Consider the following 19,474-nt stretch of genomic DNA (forward strand, 5'->3'; position numbering starts at 1 on the left):
TCAGAATGTTGAGCCCATCTCTTGTTCTCCTTGAAATCCCGACCGACACCAACACCGACCTCCCAGTGTGGGACGCCATGCGGTCTCAACAGGTCCATGTTGCCTGGACTGTCAGCCCGTACAGCATCAGTGTTCTTATAACACCGATGCCCTCCACAGTCTCACAGAAGGCAGCGAAGACCAAACGCAGAAGCCCGAGAAGTGATGCACATAATGACGCCCTGAGAACCTCAGAGGATCCTTCCCCAACGAAGCAGCCTCACATCACCATCCAGCACGTACCTCTCCCCCAGAACACCTCCAACGTTCTCCTCACCATCCTGCCAAGTAGCCGCACAGCCCTCACTCCTGTTAATCCCTTTGCCCTGACGCCAGGAACAAACAACTCATTCTTCTGCCCTCTCCCGATCATCATCTCCCAGCCACAGCCAGCAACCCAACCCAACTCTCCTGCCAAGAAAGCGCTATCCTCCCCTCTGACCCCAGCAGCGCGTACCTCTAAGTCTAAGAAGCGTTCGGCCCCTGAGGCACTACTGTAATGTCAATATGGAAGAGATTGAAATCAAGGATGGGTGAGTAATGGCTGATTCATACTGTGCTGTAAGATGAAGTATAATTTAGGTGTAACCACTTAAGTCCTATTTTCAAAATGTTCAACTGTTTTTTCAAAGATTTCCAGGGCGCCAGGGTAAAGTGGTTAAGAAAACAGGCCCAGTGAAAGGTGACATTATGCAAGTGTCTGTCATAAAGAAAAAACACATGTAATAATCAAATTATCATTGACAATGTGGGTTTTTGACAGGTTTCAAACGCCTGTTGGTCATGAATCACTATAGAGGGAAAAAAGAATAACACAACCTTTGTGTTTTGTGTGAGTGTGCGAGCACATGTTTCCTCTGTAATATTATTTATCAGAAATGGGGTTCACATAATGAAAATAAAAGTCACTAATACATTCATGTACTGTAGTGTATTAGCAACTGCATGTTCATGTACCACTCATTCCCAATCAGGACATTTATGGTATTGATGATGGTAAAGGGAGCCATTTTACTGTAAACTTAAATTCAATGGATTTCACAGGCAATGATGTATCCTGTATTCCTTTTAGTTTGGACACATTGAGCCTGAATCTTGGACTGATGAAGGTGAAAAACAAAGTGGGGCACAAGTATACTAGTGTGAGACGTCTGTCTAACACCACTGACCCCATCAGGAACGCCCACTTCCCCACCAAGTGGCGAATCTACTGGTGGAACTTCGATATATGGGAGGAATACGCAAAGGTTAGGACTTTTCTTTCTTCTTTGTGGTTTAGTTTGACCCTAGCCCCTTTCGAGACCCTGTTTACCTTTTTTGTATTTGGGAAGGCGGTATCCAGGGTCCTTTGACGCTCAAACCACTCTCTCTCGTACTGGCGGCTACCACTGTCTGGTCTCGGGCAAATATCTCGTCCCTTAGAAGTTGCAGAGATTTCTCAAAGGTACCATTAACTGCAGTAGTATGACGCAGAAAGCTGACAGTGGTAGCCGCGAGTACGAGAGAGAGTGGTTTGAGCGTCAAGGGACCCTGGATACCGCCTTACCAAATACAAAAAAGGTAAACAGGGTCCCGAAAGGGGCTAGTTTGACCCTCAGTTCTTGAACTTCTCACTTTACCTCCTGTTTGCCTCACTTTTCCTCTCTGTGTCACAATCTGTGGCAAGATGAACCCAAACACAGGCAATCACAGACAGAGTTACTTCAACAATAAATGTATTGGCAACCAAACCAGAGGGGAAGAGGCTTATACGAACATGAGGCGTTCAGAGCAGGTCAAAACCATGAAGCAGTCCAAAGCAGGCAAACACACCCAATGGAGCAATAATAGTACAGACAGGACAATATGGAGATTGAACTCTTCAAAGGAACAAAGTCAAAACTAACAGGACAAGAAAACTAGGGATTTACGATCACTAAGGAAAACACACATTATGATACACTTTACCAACTGGCAGTGATTGAGTAGAATGAGTCCAGTCTTACAGGCAGCAAGCGGATTATTGAAGTGTCCACAGAGCATGGAACTGTAGGACTGATGAGGGAGTGGAGACAGGTGTATTAATAGGGCTGAGTTGAGATGGAATGTTATGTAGGGGTGGCCAAGGTGGAGAGACAGAGACAGACCGTGAGTAAAAGAAAGACAGAGACAGACAGACAGACAGACGGAGATGGAGACCGTGACACTCGGTCTCGCTTCACGTTACTGTGATGTCATGTGATCTCGAGTGGAGGAAGTGTTAAATGTCTACCATTCAAAACCAGATATAATATTTGCAATGTTCTGGAAGCCTCTCTACTGTAAAAGGTTAAGTTAGATGTATATATAAGGAAATATCCTTGTATTTGTTTATAGGGAGTTTAGGTGAGTTTACCAGGGTGGACTTCCTCCACTCACTTCACAACTGAATGTTGGGGCGGGGCATATTTATAGTAGCTGTTCAAACACCTTTTTCCAACATTTATAAAACATATTTATTGTTTATGGGAATGCCAATTTATGAAGTACTGTTTGTTCACATTATTTGAATAACCGGCATTTTAAATGATCAGCTGTGCCTTTAAAACATTCTAAAACATTTTCCAGAAAATAGCAAAATCAGCAGATCTACAAGCTCACAACATGTCACAGCTGTATGCGTTGTGAGCTCGCAAAGGTGGGTGCTGTAATATTTCCATGTTTTATTGTGTCTTTTGTGACCTATTAGGAAGTGTCCGAGTTGCTTTTGCTAAGTATGGCCGTATGCACCGTACAAATCGGCAGCGAAAAATACAAGGTGGACTTCGGCGATATGACTCAAACCAACGTCTACACAGGATCCATGAGAAGAATTCGCTGCAGGCCCACCTACCGATCCCCAGCATCCATGGAGCCATACTTACATGTTAAGTAAGTGTCTGTACGTGTGCGTGTGTGTATTTTACTCAACTGTCTCTGTCTCTTGTATCTCAATGTCTCTCAATGACTTTGTTGTCAAATCTCATTCCATTTCTCTCACGTACTAGGGCTGTCAAATAAATGATCAAACCTTGAATAATCGGCTTTGGGTGGGAATTCTATAGATTTTTAATATATATATGCGATGACTGATTACCGCTCAATGTTTATTTAGCAAATTTCTTATTATAAACATGTACATAGCATACAAAAGATTACATAAAACACATATACAGCCCCCCCCCTCTATACATCCAATTCCAGCATTTCACATCACTAAACAACATCTTAACCGGACAAGAAAATGAATTTAATTAAAGGAAAATCCTTCAACAAAATCTACAAAGAGGTTTTTGCGGGCTTTACACACTCTATATCATAGGTAGGAAAGACAGAACTTATTTTAGCCATTGCAAAAAAGAGGGTGCCTTACTGGACTTCCAATTAAAAAGGATTAGTCTACGACCTAATAAGGAGGCAAATGCCAAAGCATTTGATTGTGGAGATTGTGACCGTACAGTTAGGGGGAGTTATGCCAAAAATGGCTGTGTTACTGTTCCACACATATGAGAAAATACATCGAATATTTGTCCCCAGTAGTTATTAAGGGAGCGCTCAATGTTTTATAATGTCAATTCAACCAAAGCAGTGTGCGTTAGGTCATTACCTCTGATACTGTATGTCTTGTTTTTAAGATTAACTTTGATCGATATCATTGATAAAGACATGTCCCACATCTCATCAAAACCACATTGACAGTATGCCAGGTCATTTCACCAAATTCTTTGGACCACTCGCTCTACCTTCTCAGGACAGGAACTCCCAGTGAGCCGCCTGAGGCCAACTTTAACGTGAACCCGCTGGAGGACTTTGCTTGCTGGTACCCTCCTGTATGGAGTCTGGTCCCACATCTGGAGTACAGGCTGGTGGATGTCCCGACAGGCACACAAGCTTTCCTCAGGGTCCAAAACCTGTTCCATCAAAGCCTTCCTGAAACCCAGATGGACATTATCAGCATCCAGCAAATCCAGAACCTTCTCCACTGGGACAAGTTCCAAAGGTGTGTCTGTGGCCTAACTCTTTTGCAACATCATGGTGCAACAATGACAACAATATTTTGCGCAGTTGACTTGTTTTGATTTGTTAAGCAGAGATCTGTAAGCAAATTAATTTAAAAAATAATTTAGCAAAATGATCCTTATGTTTTTATATGAACACAAACATTTGTGTTGCAGGCACAAGGTGTACATGACGCAAAACTCCGTATCAACAAGGTCGCTGGAGAGACACGCCTTCCATGGAACCACCAGTAAGGTAGTGCCACAAATATGCCGCAACAACTTTGACCCACGTGTGTCAGGGACCCATGGATCAGCCTACGGTCAAGGTTCTTACTTTTCCGTGGACGCCTCATACTGCCACCCGTTTTCACGCGAGTCAGAGGATGGAGTCCAACACATGTTCCTGGCCAAGGTCCTGGTGGGAAACACAAGCCGGGGAAATCCCATCTACCGCCGGCCACCACCAAGAAGAACACCGCAGGTCCTCTTTGACACCTGTGTGGATTGCGTGTCAAAACCTTCCATGTTTGTAGTATTTGATAGCTGTCAGTGCTACCCATACTACCTCATCCAGTACAAAGAGCTGACCCGCATGATTGACATAACACAGTGAAGGAGCATGATGTTTTTTGTTTTTTTACATTGAGCTTTATTGATTATTTTCTCTCTAGCCTAGTTCATAAGAAAGATGTTAGATTCATAAAATGTGCATGTGCTAGGTATTGCAGTGCATTTAACCTGACTTCTGAATTCAGTACACTTTCTTCCAGTTATTTCACACTATGTTTGCCAGTTTCAGTGGTTTTCTAGGCAATTGTATGTTTTGTTAGTGGACACAGAATTCAAAGGATGTACTGTATCCACACTAATGAAATCTCCGGGTGATAATTCCATTAGCACTATTTGACATAGGGAGTGATGTTAATCCATACTTTGCCTATAAGATTGCCTATGAACACTTTTGGTGGTGATAGTTATTGCTGTTGTTTGTTCTGTTATAGACCACTTAACTTGAATTGAAATAAATGAAACAAAATATTTTGTTTTGTTTGATTGTTGAAAATGATTTCCAAAGGTATGAAGTTTAATGTTCTTAAAAGTGCTTATGTTTGGCTACTTATTTTACACTGATGAAAAATAATGCTTTGTTCTCAGATTTTCAGGATCTAATAGAATTGTGTGGTCTATATAGGACACATAATTAAAAGGCTGGATGGGTTGCATGTTTTCAAAATGCATCCTGCCTCTTGTTGTTTTTGGCCCCTAAATGGATGCTGGGATGCCCTGGGATTTGTGAAGATGGAGAGCAGATGGGTTGACCTATGACCCTGTGTTACATAGTAAAATCTCACAATATTGTGCCAGTGGCCTTTTGCACAATAGATCCTCCTCGATTACATATACATTTTTACAATTTTAATTGTGAACAATCACATCTTTATTAAAAGTTGAACACAGATGTTGACATACTCACCATAATATATATTTTTTATAACACAGGGACTATGTATGGGTCACTCAAATTCAAGATTCATCTTCCAGGGTGTATTAATCTAAAAACATTTATGTCACACACTGCTGAAGAGTTTTTCCATTGTTCTCTGAGCACAACAGCAATAAAGATCTATTTATGTATTAATGTTTTTTTGGTAATCATAATCCAAATATACAAACTAACTAAAGTTTTTAAATAATTGTAGTGGAGTTAAAAGTACAATATTTGCCTCTGAGTGTGGAGTAGAAGTAAAAGTACCTCAAAATTGTACTTAAAGTAGGCTACAGTACTTGAGTAAATGTAGCCTGCTTAGTTACTTTACACCAGTGCAAAAAAGCTTTCAAAATTAAGGAGCTAAGAAGTAGCTATACTCGTAGGACATGTTCTGACAGGACTCATGAGTGATTGAATAAAACATATATGACATATATTATGTGTATTAAAAGCTACAAACATCTTTGACGTTCTGTCAAGTTAGACATGGTGAAAAGAAAATGCGAAGCAGCCTACTTTGGAAATGGGATGCAACTTAACTCTATGGCTGCAATTTCTGTGAAAGCAGTAGATTATTGGGCAAGTCCTGTAGAATAGTGGTTCCCAAAGTCTTTAGCTCAAGACCTAAAAAGAGAAAAAATGCACAACTTTTTTTAAATTATTATTATTTATGGATTTTTTAATATATATATATATATGAGAGAGAGAGAGAGAGAGAGAGAGAGAGAGAGAGAGAGATATATGCAGGAAACAAAAGCTATTTACTGACTCAGTCGCGACCCATAAAAATAGGTCTGCGACCCACATATGGGTCCCGAGTGACCGACCGACTGTTTGGGAAACCGTGCTGTAGACTGTAGAGCCCCATTTAAATCGTTGATTATGCTAATGACTTTATTTGAATAGCACTTTTCAATGTGTAGCTATTTTAGCTCAACCTGATTTCAAATAACAAGACTTGACTTTTGTTCCATGTCCTTACTTCCAAAGAATTGCTCAGTTCAACACAGTTTCACCAAATAGCTACACTTTGTGTAAAACATAGAATATATATACCACTTAATTAACGGTCACGAGTCATCATGACGTCTCCCCAGGCTGGTTGAAGGTGGTACGTTCCTTCCTACTAACTAAATGGTTCCACTACCTTCAGCAGTCTGCTCAATGCTCATTTAGGTCTTGGAAGGGGTGCTAAGAACATCTCTGCGCTAAACTTCATAATCCTTGAGAAGAAGTTGAACGAGGAAGGGGGAGGGATCGTGGTAAGTGAACACTGTATAAGCCTAGCAACTCAAGGTTTGATTGATTGATTGAATGGGCTCACTTTATTAGCAGTTTGCAAAAAAAAAAGCCCAGGAAAGTACAATTCAACACAAGATCATGGCTCAGGCCCAACTGTAAGTTATTAAAACGTGGATCCTTCACTTTTACCTTGCTAGATTGGGACGTTTTTTATGTAGTGGTTGTTGGTAGAGGTGGTGGTGCAGTGATGATGACAATGTCGGATGATGATGACAATGATACTTTATCGTCAGATCAGGTTTGCTGAGGTCAGCTTGCACTGCAGGACAGGTCAACTTGTACGAAAATAAAAAAAATAAGACAAGAAACAAAGATACATAAATGGAACATAACATCACAGAAGATAAAGGCCCTTCTATGTACATGATCTGGACAGTGGTGTAAAGTAACTGAGTACATTTACTTAAGTAATGTACTTAAAGTACAATTTTGAGGTATTTGTACTTTACTTGAGTATTTCCAATTTCCAATAGTTTTACTTCTACTCCATTACATCTCAGAGGCAAATATTGTACTTTTACTCCACTACAATTATTTGAACACTTTTGTTTTGAGTTACTTTGTAGATTTTGAGTATTATTACAAAACATACATTAAGCACTTCAGCCCTATATACATTTCGGCCATTTGAAAATAGCCGATCTACAAGCTCACAATGCGTCGCGATGCAATGCATTGTGAGCTTGTAGATCTGCTATTTTCAAAAGATTTTTATACACTTGAAAACTTGAAATGGGACATTCTGTACTTTTACTTTTGGTACTTGAAGTACATTTTTATGCCAATACTTTTATACTTTTACTCAAGTACATTTAGAATTCCTGACTTTTACTTGTAACAGAGTATTTCTACATTGCAGTATTGATACTTGTAAAACATTTGAGTACTTTTTCCACCACTGGATCTGGAATTTAGATTTTTAGGACCGACTGGTGCACAAAAGTGCTTCAGTCGACCCTATTTTATCATGGATACCATTGTCGTGTGACTTGTGATGTGTCTCCTGTTGGACCAATATTCACTGTTCAGGTCAGGAGTCAGGACATGGTTGGGGTCAGACATTCAGCCTATATACAGGGTATATAACACATCGCAGGGCGACACACTGTGAGCCTGTTGATAAGCGATTTTAGAATATCCGAAAAACAAAATTGGGCAAAACAAAACTGTTCCTCATTTTGCTGGGGACCTCCTGGAACCCCCTCAAGGAGCCTAGTGTGAGAACCAGTGGTATAAAGAGTGAAAAACATTGAACTCACAAAACACTGGGAATTGTTGATTGTTCACCTTAACAATCTAATGAATCAAGTATGGATTAAATTCCATAGGAATATAACAAAATATAAATAAAAAAAACATGATCACAAACAACCATGTCTCAACAGAATACTGAAGATGACCAGCCCACGGAAGAAGAGAGCTGAAGAGCCCGACATTCCGGCCGTAGAGGTTCTGTCTACCATCTCTAAGGTCAGAATGTTGAGCCCATCTCTTGTTCTCCTTGAAATCCCGGCCGACACCAACACCGACCTCCCAGTGTGGGACGCCATGCGGTCTCAACAGGTCCATGTTGCCTGGACTGTCAGCCCGTACAGCATCAGTGTTCTTATAACACCGATGCCCTCCACAGTCTCACCGAAGGCAGCGAAGACCAAACGCAGAAGCCAGAGAAATGATGCACGTCACGACGCCCTGAGAACCTCAGAGGATCCTTCCCCAACGAAGCAGCCTCACATCACCATCCAGCACGTACCTCTCCCCCAGAACACCTCCAACGTTCTCCTCACCATCCTGCCAAGTAGCCGCACAGCCCTCACTCCTGTTAATCCCTTTGCCCTGACGCCAGGAACAAACAACTCATTCTTCTGCCCTCTCCCGATCATCATCTCCCAGCCACAGCCAGCAACCCAACCCAACTCTCCTGCCAAGAAAGCGCTATCCTCCCCTCTGACCCCAGCAGCGCGTACCTCTAAGTCTAAGAAGCGCTCGGCCCCGGACAAACCACCCGCATTCGAGAATTTCCACACCAAGCAGCCCTGTGACATCCAGATCTGTGATGAGTTCCTCTTGAATTTGTGCCGTAAGGGGGAGAGCTGTGAGATGCACCACACTCCCTACCCTTTTCACTGGCAGTTGTTACCCGAGAGCACCGGTCAGTGGGTTGACCTAAACCCTCGCGCTCAGCTCTGTCTGGAGAGGCACTACAGTAATGTCAATATGGAAGAGATTGAAATCAAGGATGGGTGAGTAATGGCTGATTCATACTTTGCTGTAAGATGAAGTATAATTTAGGTGTAACCACTTAAGTCCTATTTTCAAAATGTTCAACTGTTTTTTCAAAGATTTCCAGGGCGCCAGGGTAAAGTGGTTAAGAAAACAGGCCCAGTGAAAGGTGACATTATGCAAGTGTCTGTCATAAAGAAAAAACACATGTTGTAATAATCAAATTATCATTGACAATGTGGGTTTTTGACAGGTTTCAAACGCCTGTTGGTCATGAATCACTATAGAGGGAAAAAAGAATAACACAACCTTTGTGTTTTGTGAGTGTGCGAGCACATGTTTCCTCTGTAATATTATTTATCAGAAATGGGGTTCACATAATGAAAATAAAAGTCACTAATACATTCATGTACTGTAGTGTATTAGCAACTGCATGTTCATGTACCACTCATTCCCAATCAGGACATTTATGGTATTGATGATGGTAAAGGGAGCCATTTTACTGTAAACTTAAATGAAATTGATTTCACAGGCAATGATGTATCCTGTATTCCTTTTAGTTTGGACACATTGAGCCTGAATCTTGGACTGATGAAGGTGAAAAACAAAGTGGGGCACAAGTATACTAGTGTGAGACGTCTGTCTAACACCACTGACCCCATCAGGAACGCCCACTTCCCCACCAAGTGGCGAATCTACTGGTGGAACTTCGATATATGGGAGGAATACGCAAAGGTTAGGACTTTTCTTTCTTCTTTGTGGTTTAGTTTGACCCTAGCCCCTTTCGGGACCCTGTTTACCTTTTTTGTATTTGGCAAGGCGGTATCCAGGGTCCCTTGACACTCAAACCACTCGCTCTCGTACTCGCGGCTACCACTGTCTGGTCTCGGGCAAATATCTCGTTGCTTAGAAGTTGCAGAGATTTCTCAAAGGTACCATTAACTGCAGTAGTATGACGCAGAAAGCTGACAGTGGTAGCCGCGAGTACGAGAGAGAGTGGTTTGAGCGTCAAGGGACCCTGGATACCGCCTTACCAAATACAAAAAAGGTAAACAGGGTCCCGAAAGGGGCTAGTTTGACCCTCAGTTCTTGAACTTCTCACTTTACCTCCTGTTTGCCTCACTTTTCCTCTCTGTGTCACAATCTGTGGCAAGATGAACCCAAACACAGGCAATCACAGACAGAGTTACTTCAACAATAAATGTATTGGCAACCAAACCAGAGGGGAAGAGGCTTATACGAACATGAGGCGTTCAGAGCAGGTCAAAACCATGAAGCAGTCCAAAGCAGGCAAACACACCCAATGGAGCAATAATAGTACAGACAGGACAATATGGAGATTGAACTCTTCAAAGGAACAAAGTCAAAACTAACAGGACAAGAAACACTAGGGATTTACGATCACTAAGGAAAACACACATTATGATACACTTTACCAACTGGCAGTGATTGAGTAGAATGAGTCCAGTCTTATAGGCAGCAAGCGGATTATTGAAGTGTCCACAGAGCAGGGAACTGTAGGACTGATGAGGGAGTGGAGACAGGTGTATTAATTAAGGGCTGAGTTGAGATGGAATGGCATGTAGGGGTGGCCAAGGTGGAGAGACAGAGACAGACCGTGAGTAAAAGAAAGACAGAGACAGACAGACAGACAGACGGAGATGGAGACCGTGACACTCGGTCTTGCTTCACGTTACTGTGATGTCATGTGATCTCGAGTGGAGGAAGTGTTAAATGTCTACCATTCAAAACCAGATATAATATTTGCAATGCTCTGGAAGCCTCTCTACTGTAAAAGGTTAAGTTAGATGTATATATAAGGAAATATCCTTGTATTTGTTTATAGGGAGTTTAGGTGAGTTTACCAGGGTGGACTTCCTCCACTCACTTCACAACTGAATGTTGGGGCGGGGCATATTTATAGTAGCTGTTCAAACACCTTTTTCCAACATTGTTTATGGGAATGCCAATTTATGAAGTACTGTTTGTTCACATTATTTGAATAACCGGCATTTTAAATGATCAGCTGTGCCTTTAAAACATTCTAAAACATTTTCCAGAAAATAGCAAAATCAGCAGATCTACAAGCTCACAACGTGTCACAGCAGTATGCGTTGTGCGCTCGCAAAGGTGGGTGCTGTAATATTTCCATGTTTTATTGTGTCTTTTGTGACCTATTAGGAAGTGTCCGAGTTGCTTTTGCTAAGTATGGCCGTATGCACCGTACAAATCGGCAGCGAAAAATACAAGGTGGACTTCGGCGATATGACTCAAACCAACGTCTACACAGGATCCATGAGAAGAATTCGCTGCAGGCCCACCTACCGATCCCCAGCATCCATGGAGCCATACTTACATGTTAAGTGTCTGTACGCGTGCGTGTGTGTATTTTACTCAACTGTCTCTGTCTCTTGTATCTCAATGTCTCTCAATGACTTTGTTGTCAAATCTCATTCCATTTCTCTCACGTACTAGGGCTGTCAAATAAATGATCAAACCTTGAATAATCGGCTTTGGGTGGGAATTCTATAGATTTTTTATATATATATGCGATGACTGATTACCGCTCAATGTTTATTTAGCAAATTTCTTATTATAAACATGTACATAGCATACAAAAGATTACATAAAACACATATACAGCCCCCCCCCCCCTCTATACATCCAATTCCAGCATTTCACATCACTAAACAACATCTTAACCGGACAAGAAAATGAATTTAATTAAAGGAAAATCCTTCAACAAAATCTACAAAGAGGTTTTTGCGGGCTTTACACACTCTATATCATAGGTAGGAAAGACAGAACTTATTTTAGCCATTGCAAAAAAGAGGGTGCCTTACTGGACTTCCAATTAAAAAGGATTAGTCTACGACCTAATAAGGAGGCAAATGCCAAAGCATTTGATTGTGGAGATTGTGACCGTACAGTTAGGGGGAGTTATGCCAAAAATGGCTGTGTTACTGTTCCACATATGAGAAAATACATCGAATATTTGTCCCCAGTAGTTATTGAGGGACCGCTCAATGTTTTATAATGTCAATTCAACCAAAGCAGTGTGCGTTAGGTCATTACCTCTGATACTGTATGTCTTGTTTTTAAGATTAACTTTGATCGATATCATTGATAAAGACATGTCCCACATCTCATCAAAACCACATTGACAGTATGCCAGGTCATTTTACAAAATTCTTTGGACCACTCGCTCTACCTTCTCAGGACAGGAACTCCCAGTGAGCCGCCTGAGGCCAACTTTAACGTGAACCCGCTGGAGGACTTTGCTTGCTGGTACCCTCCTGTATGGAGTCTGGTCCCACATCTGGAGTACAGGCTGGTGGATGTCCCGACAGGCACACAGGCTTTCCTCAGGGTCCAAAACCTGTTCCATCAAAGCCTTCCTGAAACCGAGATGGACATTATCAGCATCCAGCAAATCCAGAACCTTCTCCACTGGGACAAGTTCCAAAGGTGTGTCTGTGGCCTAACTCTTTTGCAACATCATGGTGCAACTATGACAACAATATTTTGCGCAGTTGACTTGTTTTGATTAAGCAGAGATCTGTAAGCAAATTAATTTAGAAATAATTTAGCAAAATTATCCTTATGTTTTTATATGAACACAAACATTTGTGTTGCAGGCACAAGGTGTACATGACGCAAAACTCCGTATCAACAAGGTCGCTGGAGAGACACGCCTTCCATGGAACCACCAGTAAGGTAGTGCCACAAATATGCCGCAACAACTTTGACCCACGTGTGTCAGGGACCCATGGATCGGCCTACGGTCAAGGTTCTTATTTTTCCTTGAACGCCTCATACTGCCACCCGTTTTCACGCGAGTCAGAGGATGGAGTCCAACACATGTTCCTGGCCAAGGTCCTGGTGGGAAACACAAGCCGGGGAAATCCCATCTACCGCCGGCCACCACCAAGAAGAACACCGCAGGTCCTCTTTGACACCTGTGTGGATTGCGTGTCAAAACCTTCCATGTTTGTAGTATTTGATAGCTGTCAGTGCTACCCATACTACCTCATCCAGTACAAAGAGCTGACCCGCATGATTGACATACAGTAACACAGTGAAGGAGCATGTTGTTTTTTGTTTTTTTACATTGAGCTTTATTGATTATTTTCTCTCTAGCCTAGTTCATAAGAAAGATGTTAGATTCATAAAATGTGCATGTGCTAGGTATTGCATTGCATTTAACCTGACTTAATTCAGTACACTTTCTTCCAGTTATTTCACACTATGTTTGCCAGTTTCAGTGGTTTTCTAGGCAATTGTATGTTTTGTTAGTGGACACAGAATTCAAAGGATGTACTGTATCCACACTAATGAAATCTCCGGGTGATAATTCCATTAGCACTATTTGACATAGGGAGTGATGTTAATCCATACTTTGCCTATAAGATTGCCTATGAACACTTTTGGTGGTGATAGTTATTGCTGTTGTTTGTTCTGTTATAGACCACTTAACTTGAATTGAAATAAATGAAACAAAATATTTTGTTTTGTTTGATTGTTGAAAATGATTTCCAAAGGTATGAAGTTTAATGTTCTTAAAAGTGCTTATTTTTGGCTACTTATTTTACACTGATGAAAAATAATGCTTTGTTCTCAGATTTTCAGGATCTAATAGAATTGTGTGGTCTATATAGGACACATAATTAAAAGGCTGGATGGGTTGCATGTTTTCAAAATGCATCCTGCCTCTTGTTAGTTTTTGGCCCCTAAATGGATGCTGGGATGCCCTGGGATTTGTGAAGATGGAGAGCAGATGGGTTGACCTATGACCCTGTGTTACATAGTAAAATCTCACAATATTGTGCCAGTGGCCTTTTGCACAATAGATCCTCCTCGATTACATATACATTTTTTTATGAATTAGACACACAATTTTAATTGTGAACAATCACATCTTTATTAAAAGTTGAACACAGATGTTGACATACTCACCATAATATATCTTTTTTTTATAACACAGGGACTATTTATGGGTCACTCAAATTCAAGATTCATCTTCTAGGGTGTATTAATCTAAAAACATTTATGTCACACACTGCTGAAGAGTTTTTCCATTGTTCTCTGAGCACAACAGCAATAAAGATCTATTTATGTATTAATGTTTTTTTGGTAATCATAATCCAAATATACAAACTAACTAAAGTTTTTAAATAATTGTAGTGGAGTTAAAAGTACAATATTTGCCTCTGAGATGTGGAGTACAAGTAAAAGTACCTCAAAATTGTACTTAAGTAGGCTACAGTACTTGAGTAAATTACTTTGTTACTTTACACCAGTGCAAAAAAACTTTCAAAATTAAGGAGCTAAGTAGCTATACTCGTAGGACATGTTCTGACAGGACTCATGAGTGATTGAATATAACATATGACATATATTATGTGTATTAAAAGCTACAAACATCTTTGACGTTCTGTCAAGTTAGACATGGGGTGCGTTCGGATATTGCGCACCGGAGCGCACTCGCCTATTAGTTTGTATTGGCCAGTGCGCTCAGTGCTGTATTTCCGAACGCACCCATGGTGAAAAGAAAATGCGAAGCAGCCTACTTTGGAAATGGGATGCAACTTAACTCTATGGCTGCAATATGTTCTGTGAAAGCAGTAGATTATTGGGCAAGTCCTGTAGAGCAGTGGTTCCCAAAGTTTTTAGCACAAGACCTAAAAAGAGAAAAATTTCACAACTTTTTTTAAATTATTATTATTTATGGATTTTTTAATATATATATATATATATATAGAGATATATATATATATATATGCAGGAAACAAAAGCTATTTACTGACTCAGTCGCGACCCATAAAAATAGGTCTGCGACCTATGGGTCCCGAGTGACCGACCCACTGTTTGGGAAACCGTGCTGTAGACTGTAGAGACTCATTTAAATCGTTGATTATGCTAATGACTTTATTTGAATAGCACTTTTCAATGTGTAGCTATTTTAGCTCAACCTGATTTCAAATAATAAGACTTGACTTTTGTTCCATATCCAATTACTTCCAAAGAATTGCTCAGTTCAACACAGTTTCACCAAATAGCTACACTTTGTGTAAAACATAGAATATATATACCACTTAATTAACGGTCACGAGTCATCATGACGTCTCCCCAGGCTGGTTGAAGGTGGTACGTTCCTTCCTACTAACTAAATGGTTCCACTACCTTCAGCAGTCTGCTCAATGCTCATTTAGGTCTTGGAAGGGGTGCTAAGAACATCTCTGCGCTAAACTTCATCATCCTTGAGAAGAAGTTGAACGAGGAAGGGGAAGGGATCGTGGTAAGAGAACACTGTATAAGCCTAGCAACTCAAGGTTTGATTGATTGATTGAATGGGCTCACTTTATTAGCAGTTTGCAAAAAAAAAAGCCCAGGAAAGTACAATTCAACACAAGATCATGGCTCAGGCCCAACTGTAAGTTATTAAAACGTGGATCCTTCACTTTTACCTTGCTAGATTGGGACGTTTTTTATGTAGTGGTTGTTGGTAGAGGTGGTGGTGCAGTGATGATGACAATGTCGGATGATGATGACAATGATACTTTATCGTCAGATCAGGTTTGCTGAGCTCAGCTTGCACTGCAGGACAGGTCAGCTTGTACGAAAATAAAAAAAATAACACAAGAAACAAAGATACATAAATGGAACATAACATCACAGAAGATAAAGGCCCTTCTATGTACATGATCTGGACAGTGGTGTAAAGTAACTGAGTACATTTACTTAAGTAATGTACTTAAAGTACAATTTTGAGGTATTTGTACTTTACTTGAGTATTTCCAATTTCCAATACTTTTACTTCTACTCCATTACATCTCAGAGGGAAATATTGTACTTTTACTCCACTACAATTATTTGAACACTTTTGTTGTGAGTTACTTTGTAGATTTTGAGTATTATTACAAAACATACATTAAGCACTTCAGCCCTATATACATTTCGGCCATTTGAAAATAGCCGATCTACAAGCTCACAATGTGTCGCGATGCAATGCGTTGTGAGCTTGTAGATCTGCTATTTTCAAAAACAAATTATACACTTGAAAACTTGAAATGGGACATTCTGTACTTTTACTTTTGGTACTTTAAGTAAATTTTTATGCCAATACTTTTACTCAAGTACATTTAGAATTTCTGACTTTTATTTGTAACAGAGTATTTCTACATTGCAGTATTGATACTTGTAAAACATTTGAGTACTTTTTCCACCACTGGATCTGGAATTTAGATTTTTAGGACCGACTGGTGCACAAAAGTGCTTCAGTCGACCCTATTTTATCATGGATACCATTGTCGTGTGACTTGTGATGTGTCTCCTGTTGGACCAATATTCACTGTTCAGGTCAGGAGTCAGGACATGGTTGGGGTCAGACATTCAGCCTATATACAGGGTATATAACACATCGCAGGGCGACACACTGTGAGCCTGTTGATAAGCGATTTTAGTATATCCGAAAAATTAAATTGGGCAAAACAAAACTGTTCCTCATTTTGCTGGGGACCTCCTGGAACCCCCTCAAGGAGCCTAGTGTGAGAACCAGTGGTATAAAGAGTGAAAAACATTGAACTCACAAAACACTGGGAATTGTTGATTGTTCACCTTAACAATCTAATGAATCAAGTATGGATTAAATTCCATAGGAATATAACAAAATATAAATAAACAAAACATGCTCACAAACAACAATGTCTCAACAGAACACTGAAGATGACCAGCACACGGAAGAAGAGAGCTGAAGAGCCCGACATTCCGGCCGTAGAGGTTCTGTCTACCATCTCTAAGGTCAGAATGTTGAGCCCATCTCTTGTTCTCCTTGAAATCCCGGCCGACACCAACACCGACCTCCCAGTGTGGGACGCCATGCGGTCTCAACAGGTCCATGTTGCCTGGACTGTCAGCCCGTACAGCATCAGTGTTCTTATAACACCGATGCCCTCCACAGTCTCACAGAAGGCAGCGAAGACCAAACGCAGAAGCCAGAGAAATGATGCACGTCATGACGCCCTGAGAACCTCAGAGGATCCTTCCCCAACGAAGCAGCCTCACATCACCATCCAGCACGTACCTCTCCCCCAGAACACCTCCAACGTTCTCCTCACCATCCTGCCAAGTAGCCGCACAGCCCTCACTCCTGTTAATCCCTTTGCCCTGACGCCAGGAACAAACAACTCATTCTTCTGCCCTCTCCCGATCATCATCTCCCAGCCACAGCCAGCAACCCAACCCAACTCTCCTGCCAAGAAAGCGCTATCCTCCCCTCTGACCCCAGCAGCGCGTACCTCTAAGTCTAAGAAGCGCTCGGCCCCGGACAAACCACCCGCATTCGAGAATTTCCACACCAAGCAGCCCTGTGACATCCAGATCTGTGATGAGTTCCTCTTGAATTTGTGCCGTAAGGGGGAGAGCTGTGAGATGCACCACACTCCCTACCCTTTTCACTGGCAGTTGTTACCCGAGAGCACCGGTCAGTGGGTTGACCTAAACCCTCGCGCTCAGCTCTGTCTGGAGAGGCACTACAGTAATGTCAATATGGAAGAGATTGAAATCAAGGATGGGTGAGTAATGGCTGATTCATACTTTGCTGTAAGATGAAGTATAATTTAGGTGTAACCACTTAAGTCCTATTTTAAAAATGTTCAACTGTTTTTTCAAAGATTTCCAGGGCGCCAGGGTAAAGTGGTTAAGAAAACAGGCCCAGTGAAAGGTGACATTATGCAAGTGTCTGTCATAAAGAAAAAACACATGTTGTAATAATCAAATTATCATTGACAATGTGGGTTTTTGACAGGTTTCAAACGCCTGTTGGTCATGAATCACTATAGAGGGAAAAAAGAATAACACAACCTTTGTGTTTTGTGAGTGTGCGAGCACATGTTTCCTCTGTAATATTATTTATCAGAAATGGGGTTCACATAATGAAAATAAAAGTCACTAATACATTCATGTACTGTAGTGTATTAGCAACTGCATGTTCATGTACCACTCATTCCCAATCAGGACATTTATGGTATTGATGATGGTAAAGGGAGCCATTTTACTGTAAACTTAAATGAAATTGATTTCACAGGCAATGATGTATCCTGTATTCCTTTTAGTTTGGACACATTGAGCCTGAATCTTGGACTGATGAAGGTGAAAAACAAAGTGGGGCACAAGTATACTAGTGTGAGACGTCTGTCTAACACCACTGACCCCATCAGGAACGCCCACTTCCCCACCAAGTGGCGAATCTACTGGTGGAACTTCGATATATGGGAGGAATACGCAAAGGTTAGGACTTTTCTTTCTTCTTTGTGGTTTAGTTTGACCCTAGCCCCTTTCGGGACCCTGTTTACCTTTTTTGTATTTGGCAAGGCGGTATCCAGGGTCCCTTGACGCTCAAACCACTCGCTCTCGTACTCGCGGCTACCACTGTCTGGTCTCGGGCAAATATCTCGTTGCTTAGAAGTTGCAGAGATTTCTCAAAGGTACCATTAACTGCAGTAGTATGACGCAGAAAGCTGACAGTGGTAGCCGCGAGTACGAGAGAGAGTGGTTTGAGCGTCAAGGGACCCTGGATACCTGCCTTACCAAATACAAAAAAGGTAAACAGGGTCCCGAAAGGGGCTAGTTTGACCCTCAGTTCTTGAACTTCTCACTTTACCTCCTGTTTGCCTCACTTTTCCTCTCTGTGTCACAATCTGTGGCAAGATGAACCCAAACACAGGCAATCACAGACAGAGTTACTTTAACAATAAATGTATTGGCAACCAAACCAGAGGGGAAGAGGCTTATACGAACATGAGGCGTTCAGAGCAGGTCAAAACCATGAAGCAGTCCAGACAGACAGACAGACGGAGATGGAGACCGTGACACTCGGTCTTGCTTCACGTTACTGTGATGTCATGTGATCTCGAGCATATAACATATTTATTGTTTATGGGAATGCCAATTTATGAAGTACTGTTTGTTCACATTATTTGAATAACCGGCATTTTAAATGATCTGCTGTGCCTTTAAAACATTCTAAAACATTTTCCAGAAAATAGTAAAATCAGCAGATTACAAGCTCACAACGTGTCACAGCAGTATGCGTTGTGAGCTCGCAAAGGTGGGTGCTGTAATATCAGTTCATTTCCATGTTTTATTGTGTCTTATGTGACCTATTAGGAAGTGTCCGAGTTGCTTTTGCTAAGTATGGCCGTATGCACCGTACAAATCGGCATTGAAAAATACAAGGTGGACTTCGGCGATATGACTCAAACCAACGTCTACACAGGAGCCATGAGAAGCATTCGCTGCAGGCCCACCTACCGATCCCCAGCATCCATGGAGCCATACTTACATGTTAAGTAAGTGTCCGTACGCGTGCGTGTGTGTATTTTACTCAACTGTCTCTGTCTCTTCTTGTATCTCAATGTCTCTC

The 19,474-nt window shown here is 41.3% G+C and overlaps 1 protein-coding gene across 1 annotated transcript; it reads left to right on the forward strand.

Annotated features, from left to right (window-relative positions):
• Positions 1 to 8,223: 8,223 nt before the first annotated feature.
• LOC308078888 (protein mono-ADP-ribosyltransferase TIPARP-like) lies at positions 8,224 to 13,125 on the forward strand (the record flags this gene model as incomplete). The annotated part of the gene is made up of 5 exons (XM_080420231.1): positions 8,224 to 9,071; positions 9,612 to 9,786; positions 11,233 to 11,420; positions 12,271 to 12,519; positions 12,690 to 13,125. The coding sequence occupies 5 exons, from the start codon at positions 8,224 to 8,226 to the stop codon at positions 13,123 to 13,125; spliced, it is 1,896 nt and encodes a 631-aa protein (XP_080276357.1).
• Between the last annotated feature and the right edge of the window lie 6,349 nt (positions 13,126 to 19,474).

Source organism: Gymnoscopelus braueri (assembly GCF_963280865.1).
Source record: "Gymnoscopelus braueri genome assembly, chromosome: 22".
Classification (NCBI taxonomy): Eukaryota; Metazoa; Chordata; class Actinopteri; order Myctophiformes; family Myctophidae; genus Gymnoscopelus; species Gymnoscopelus braueri.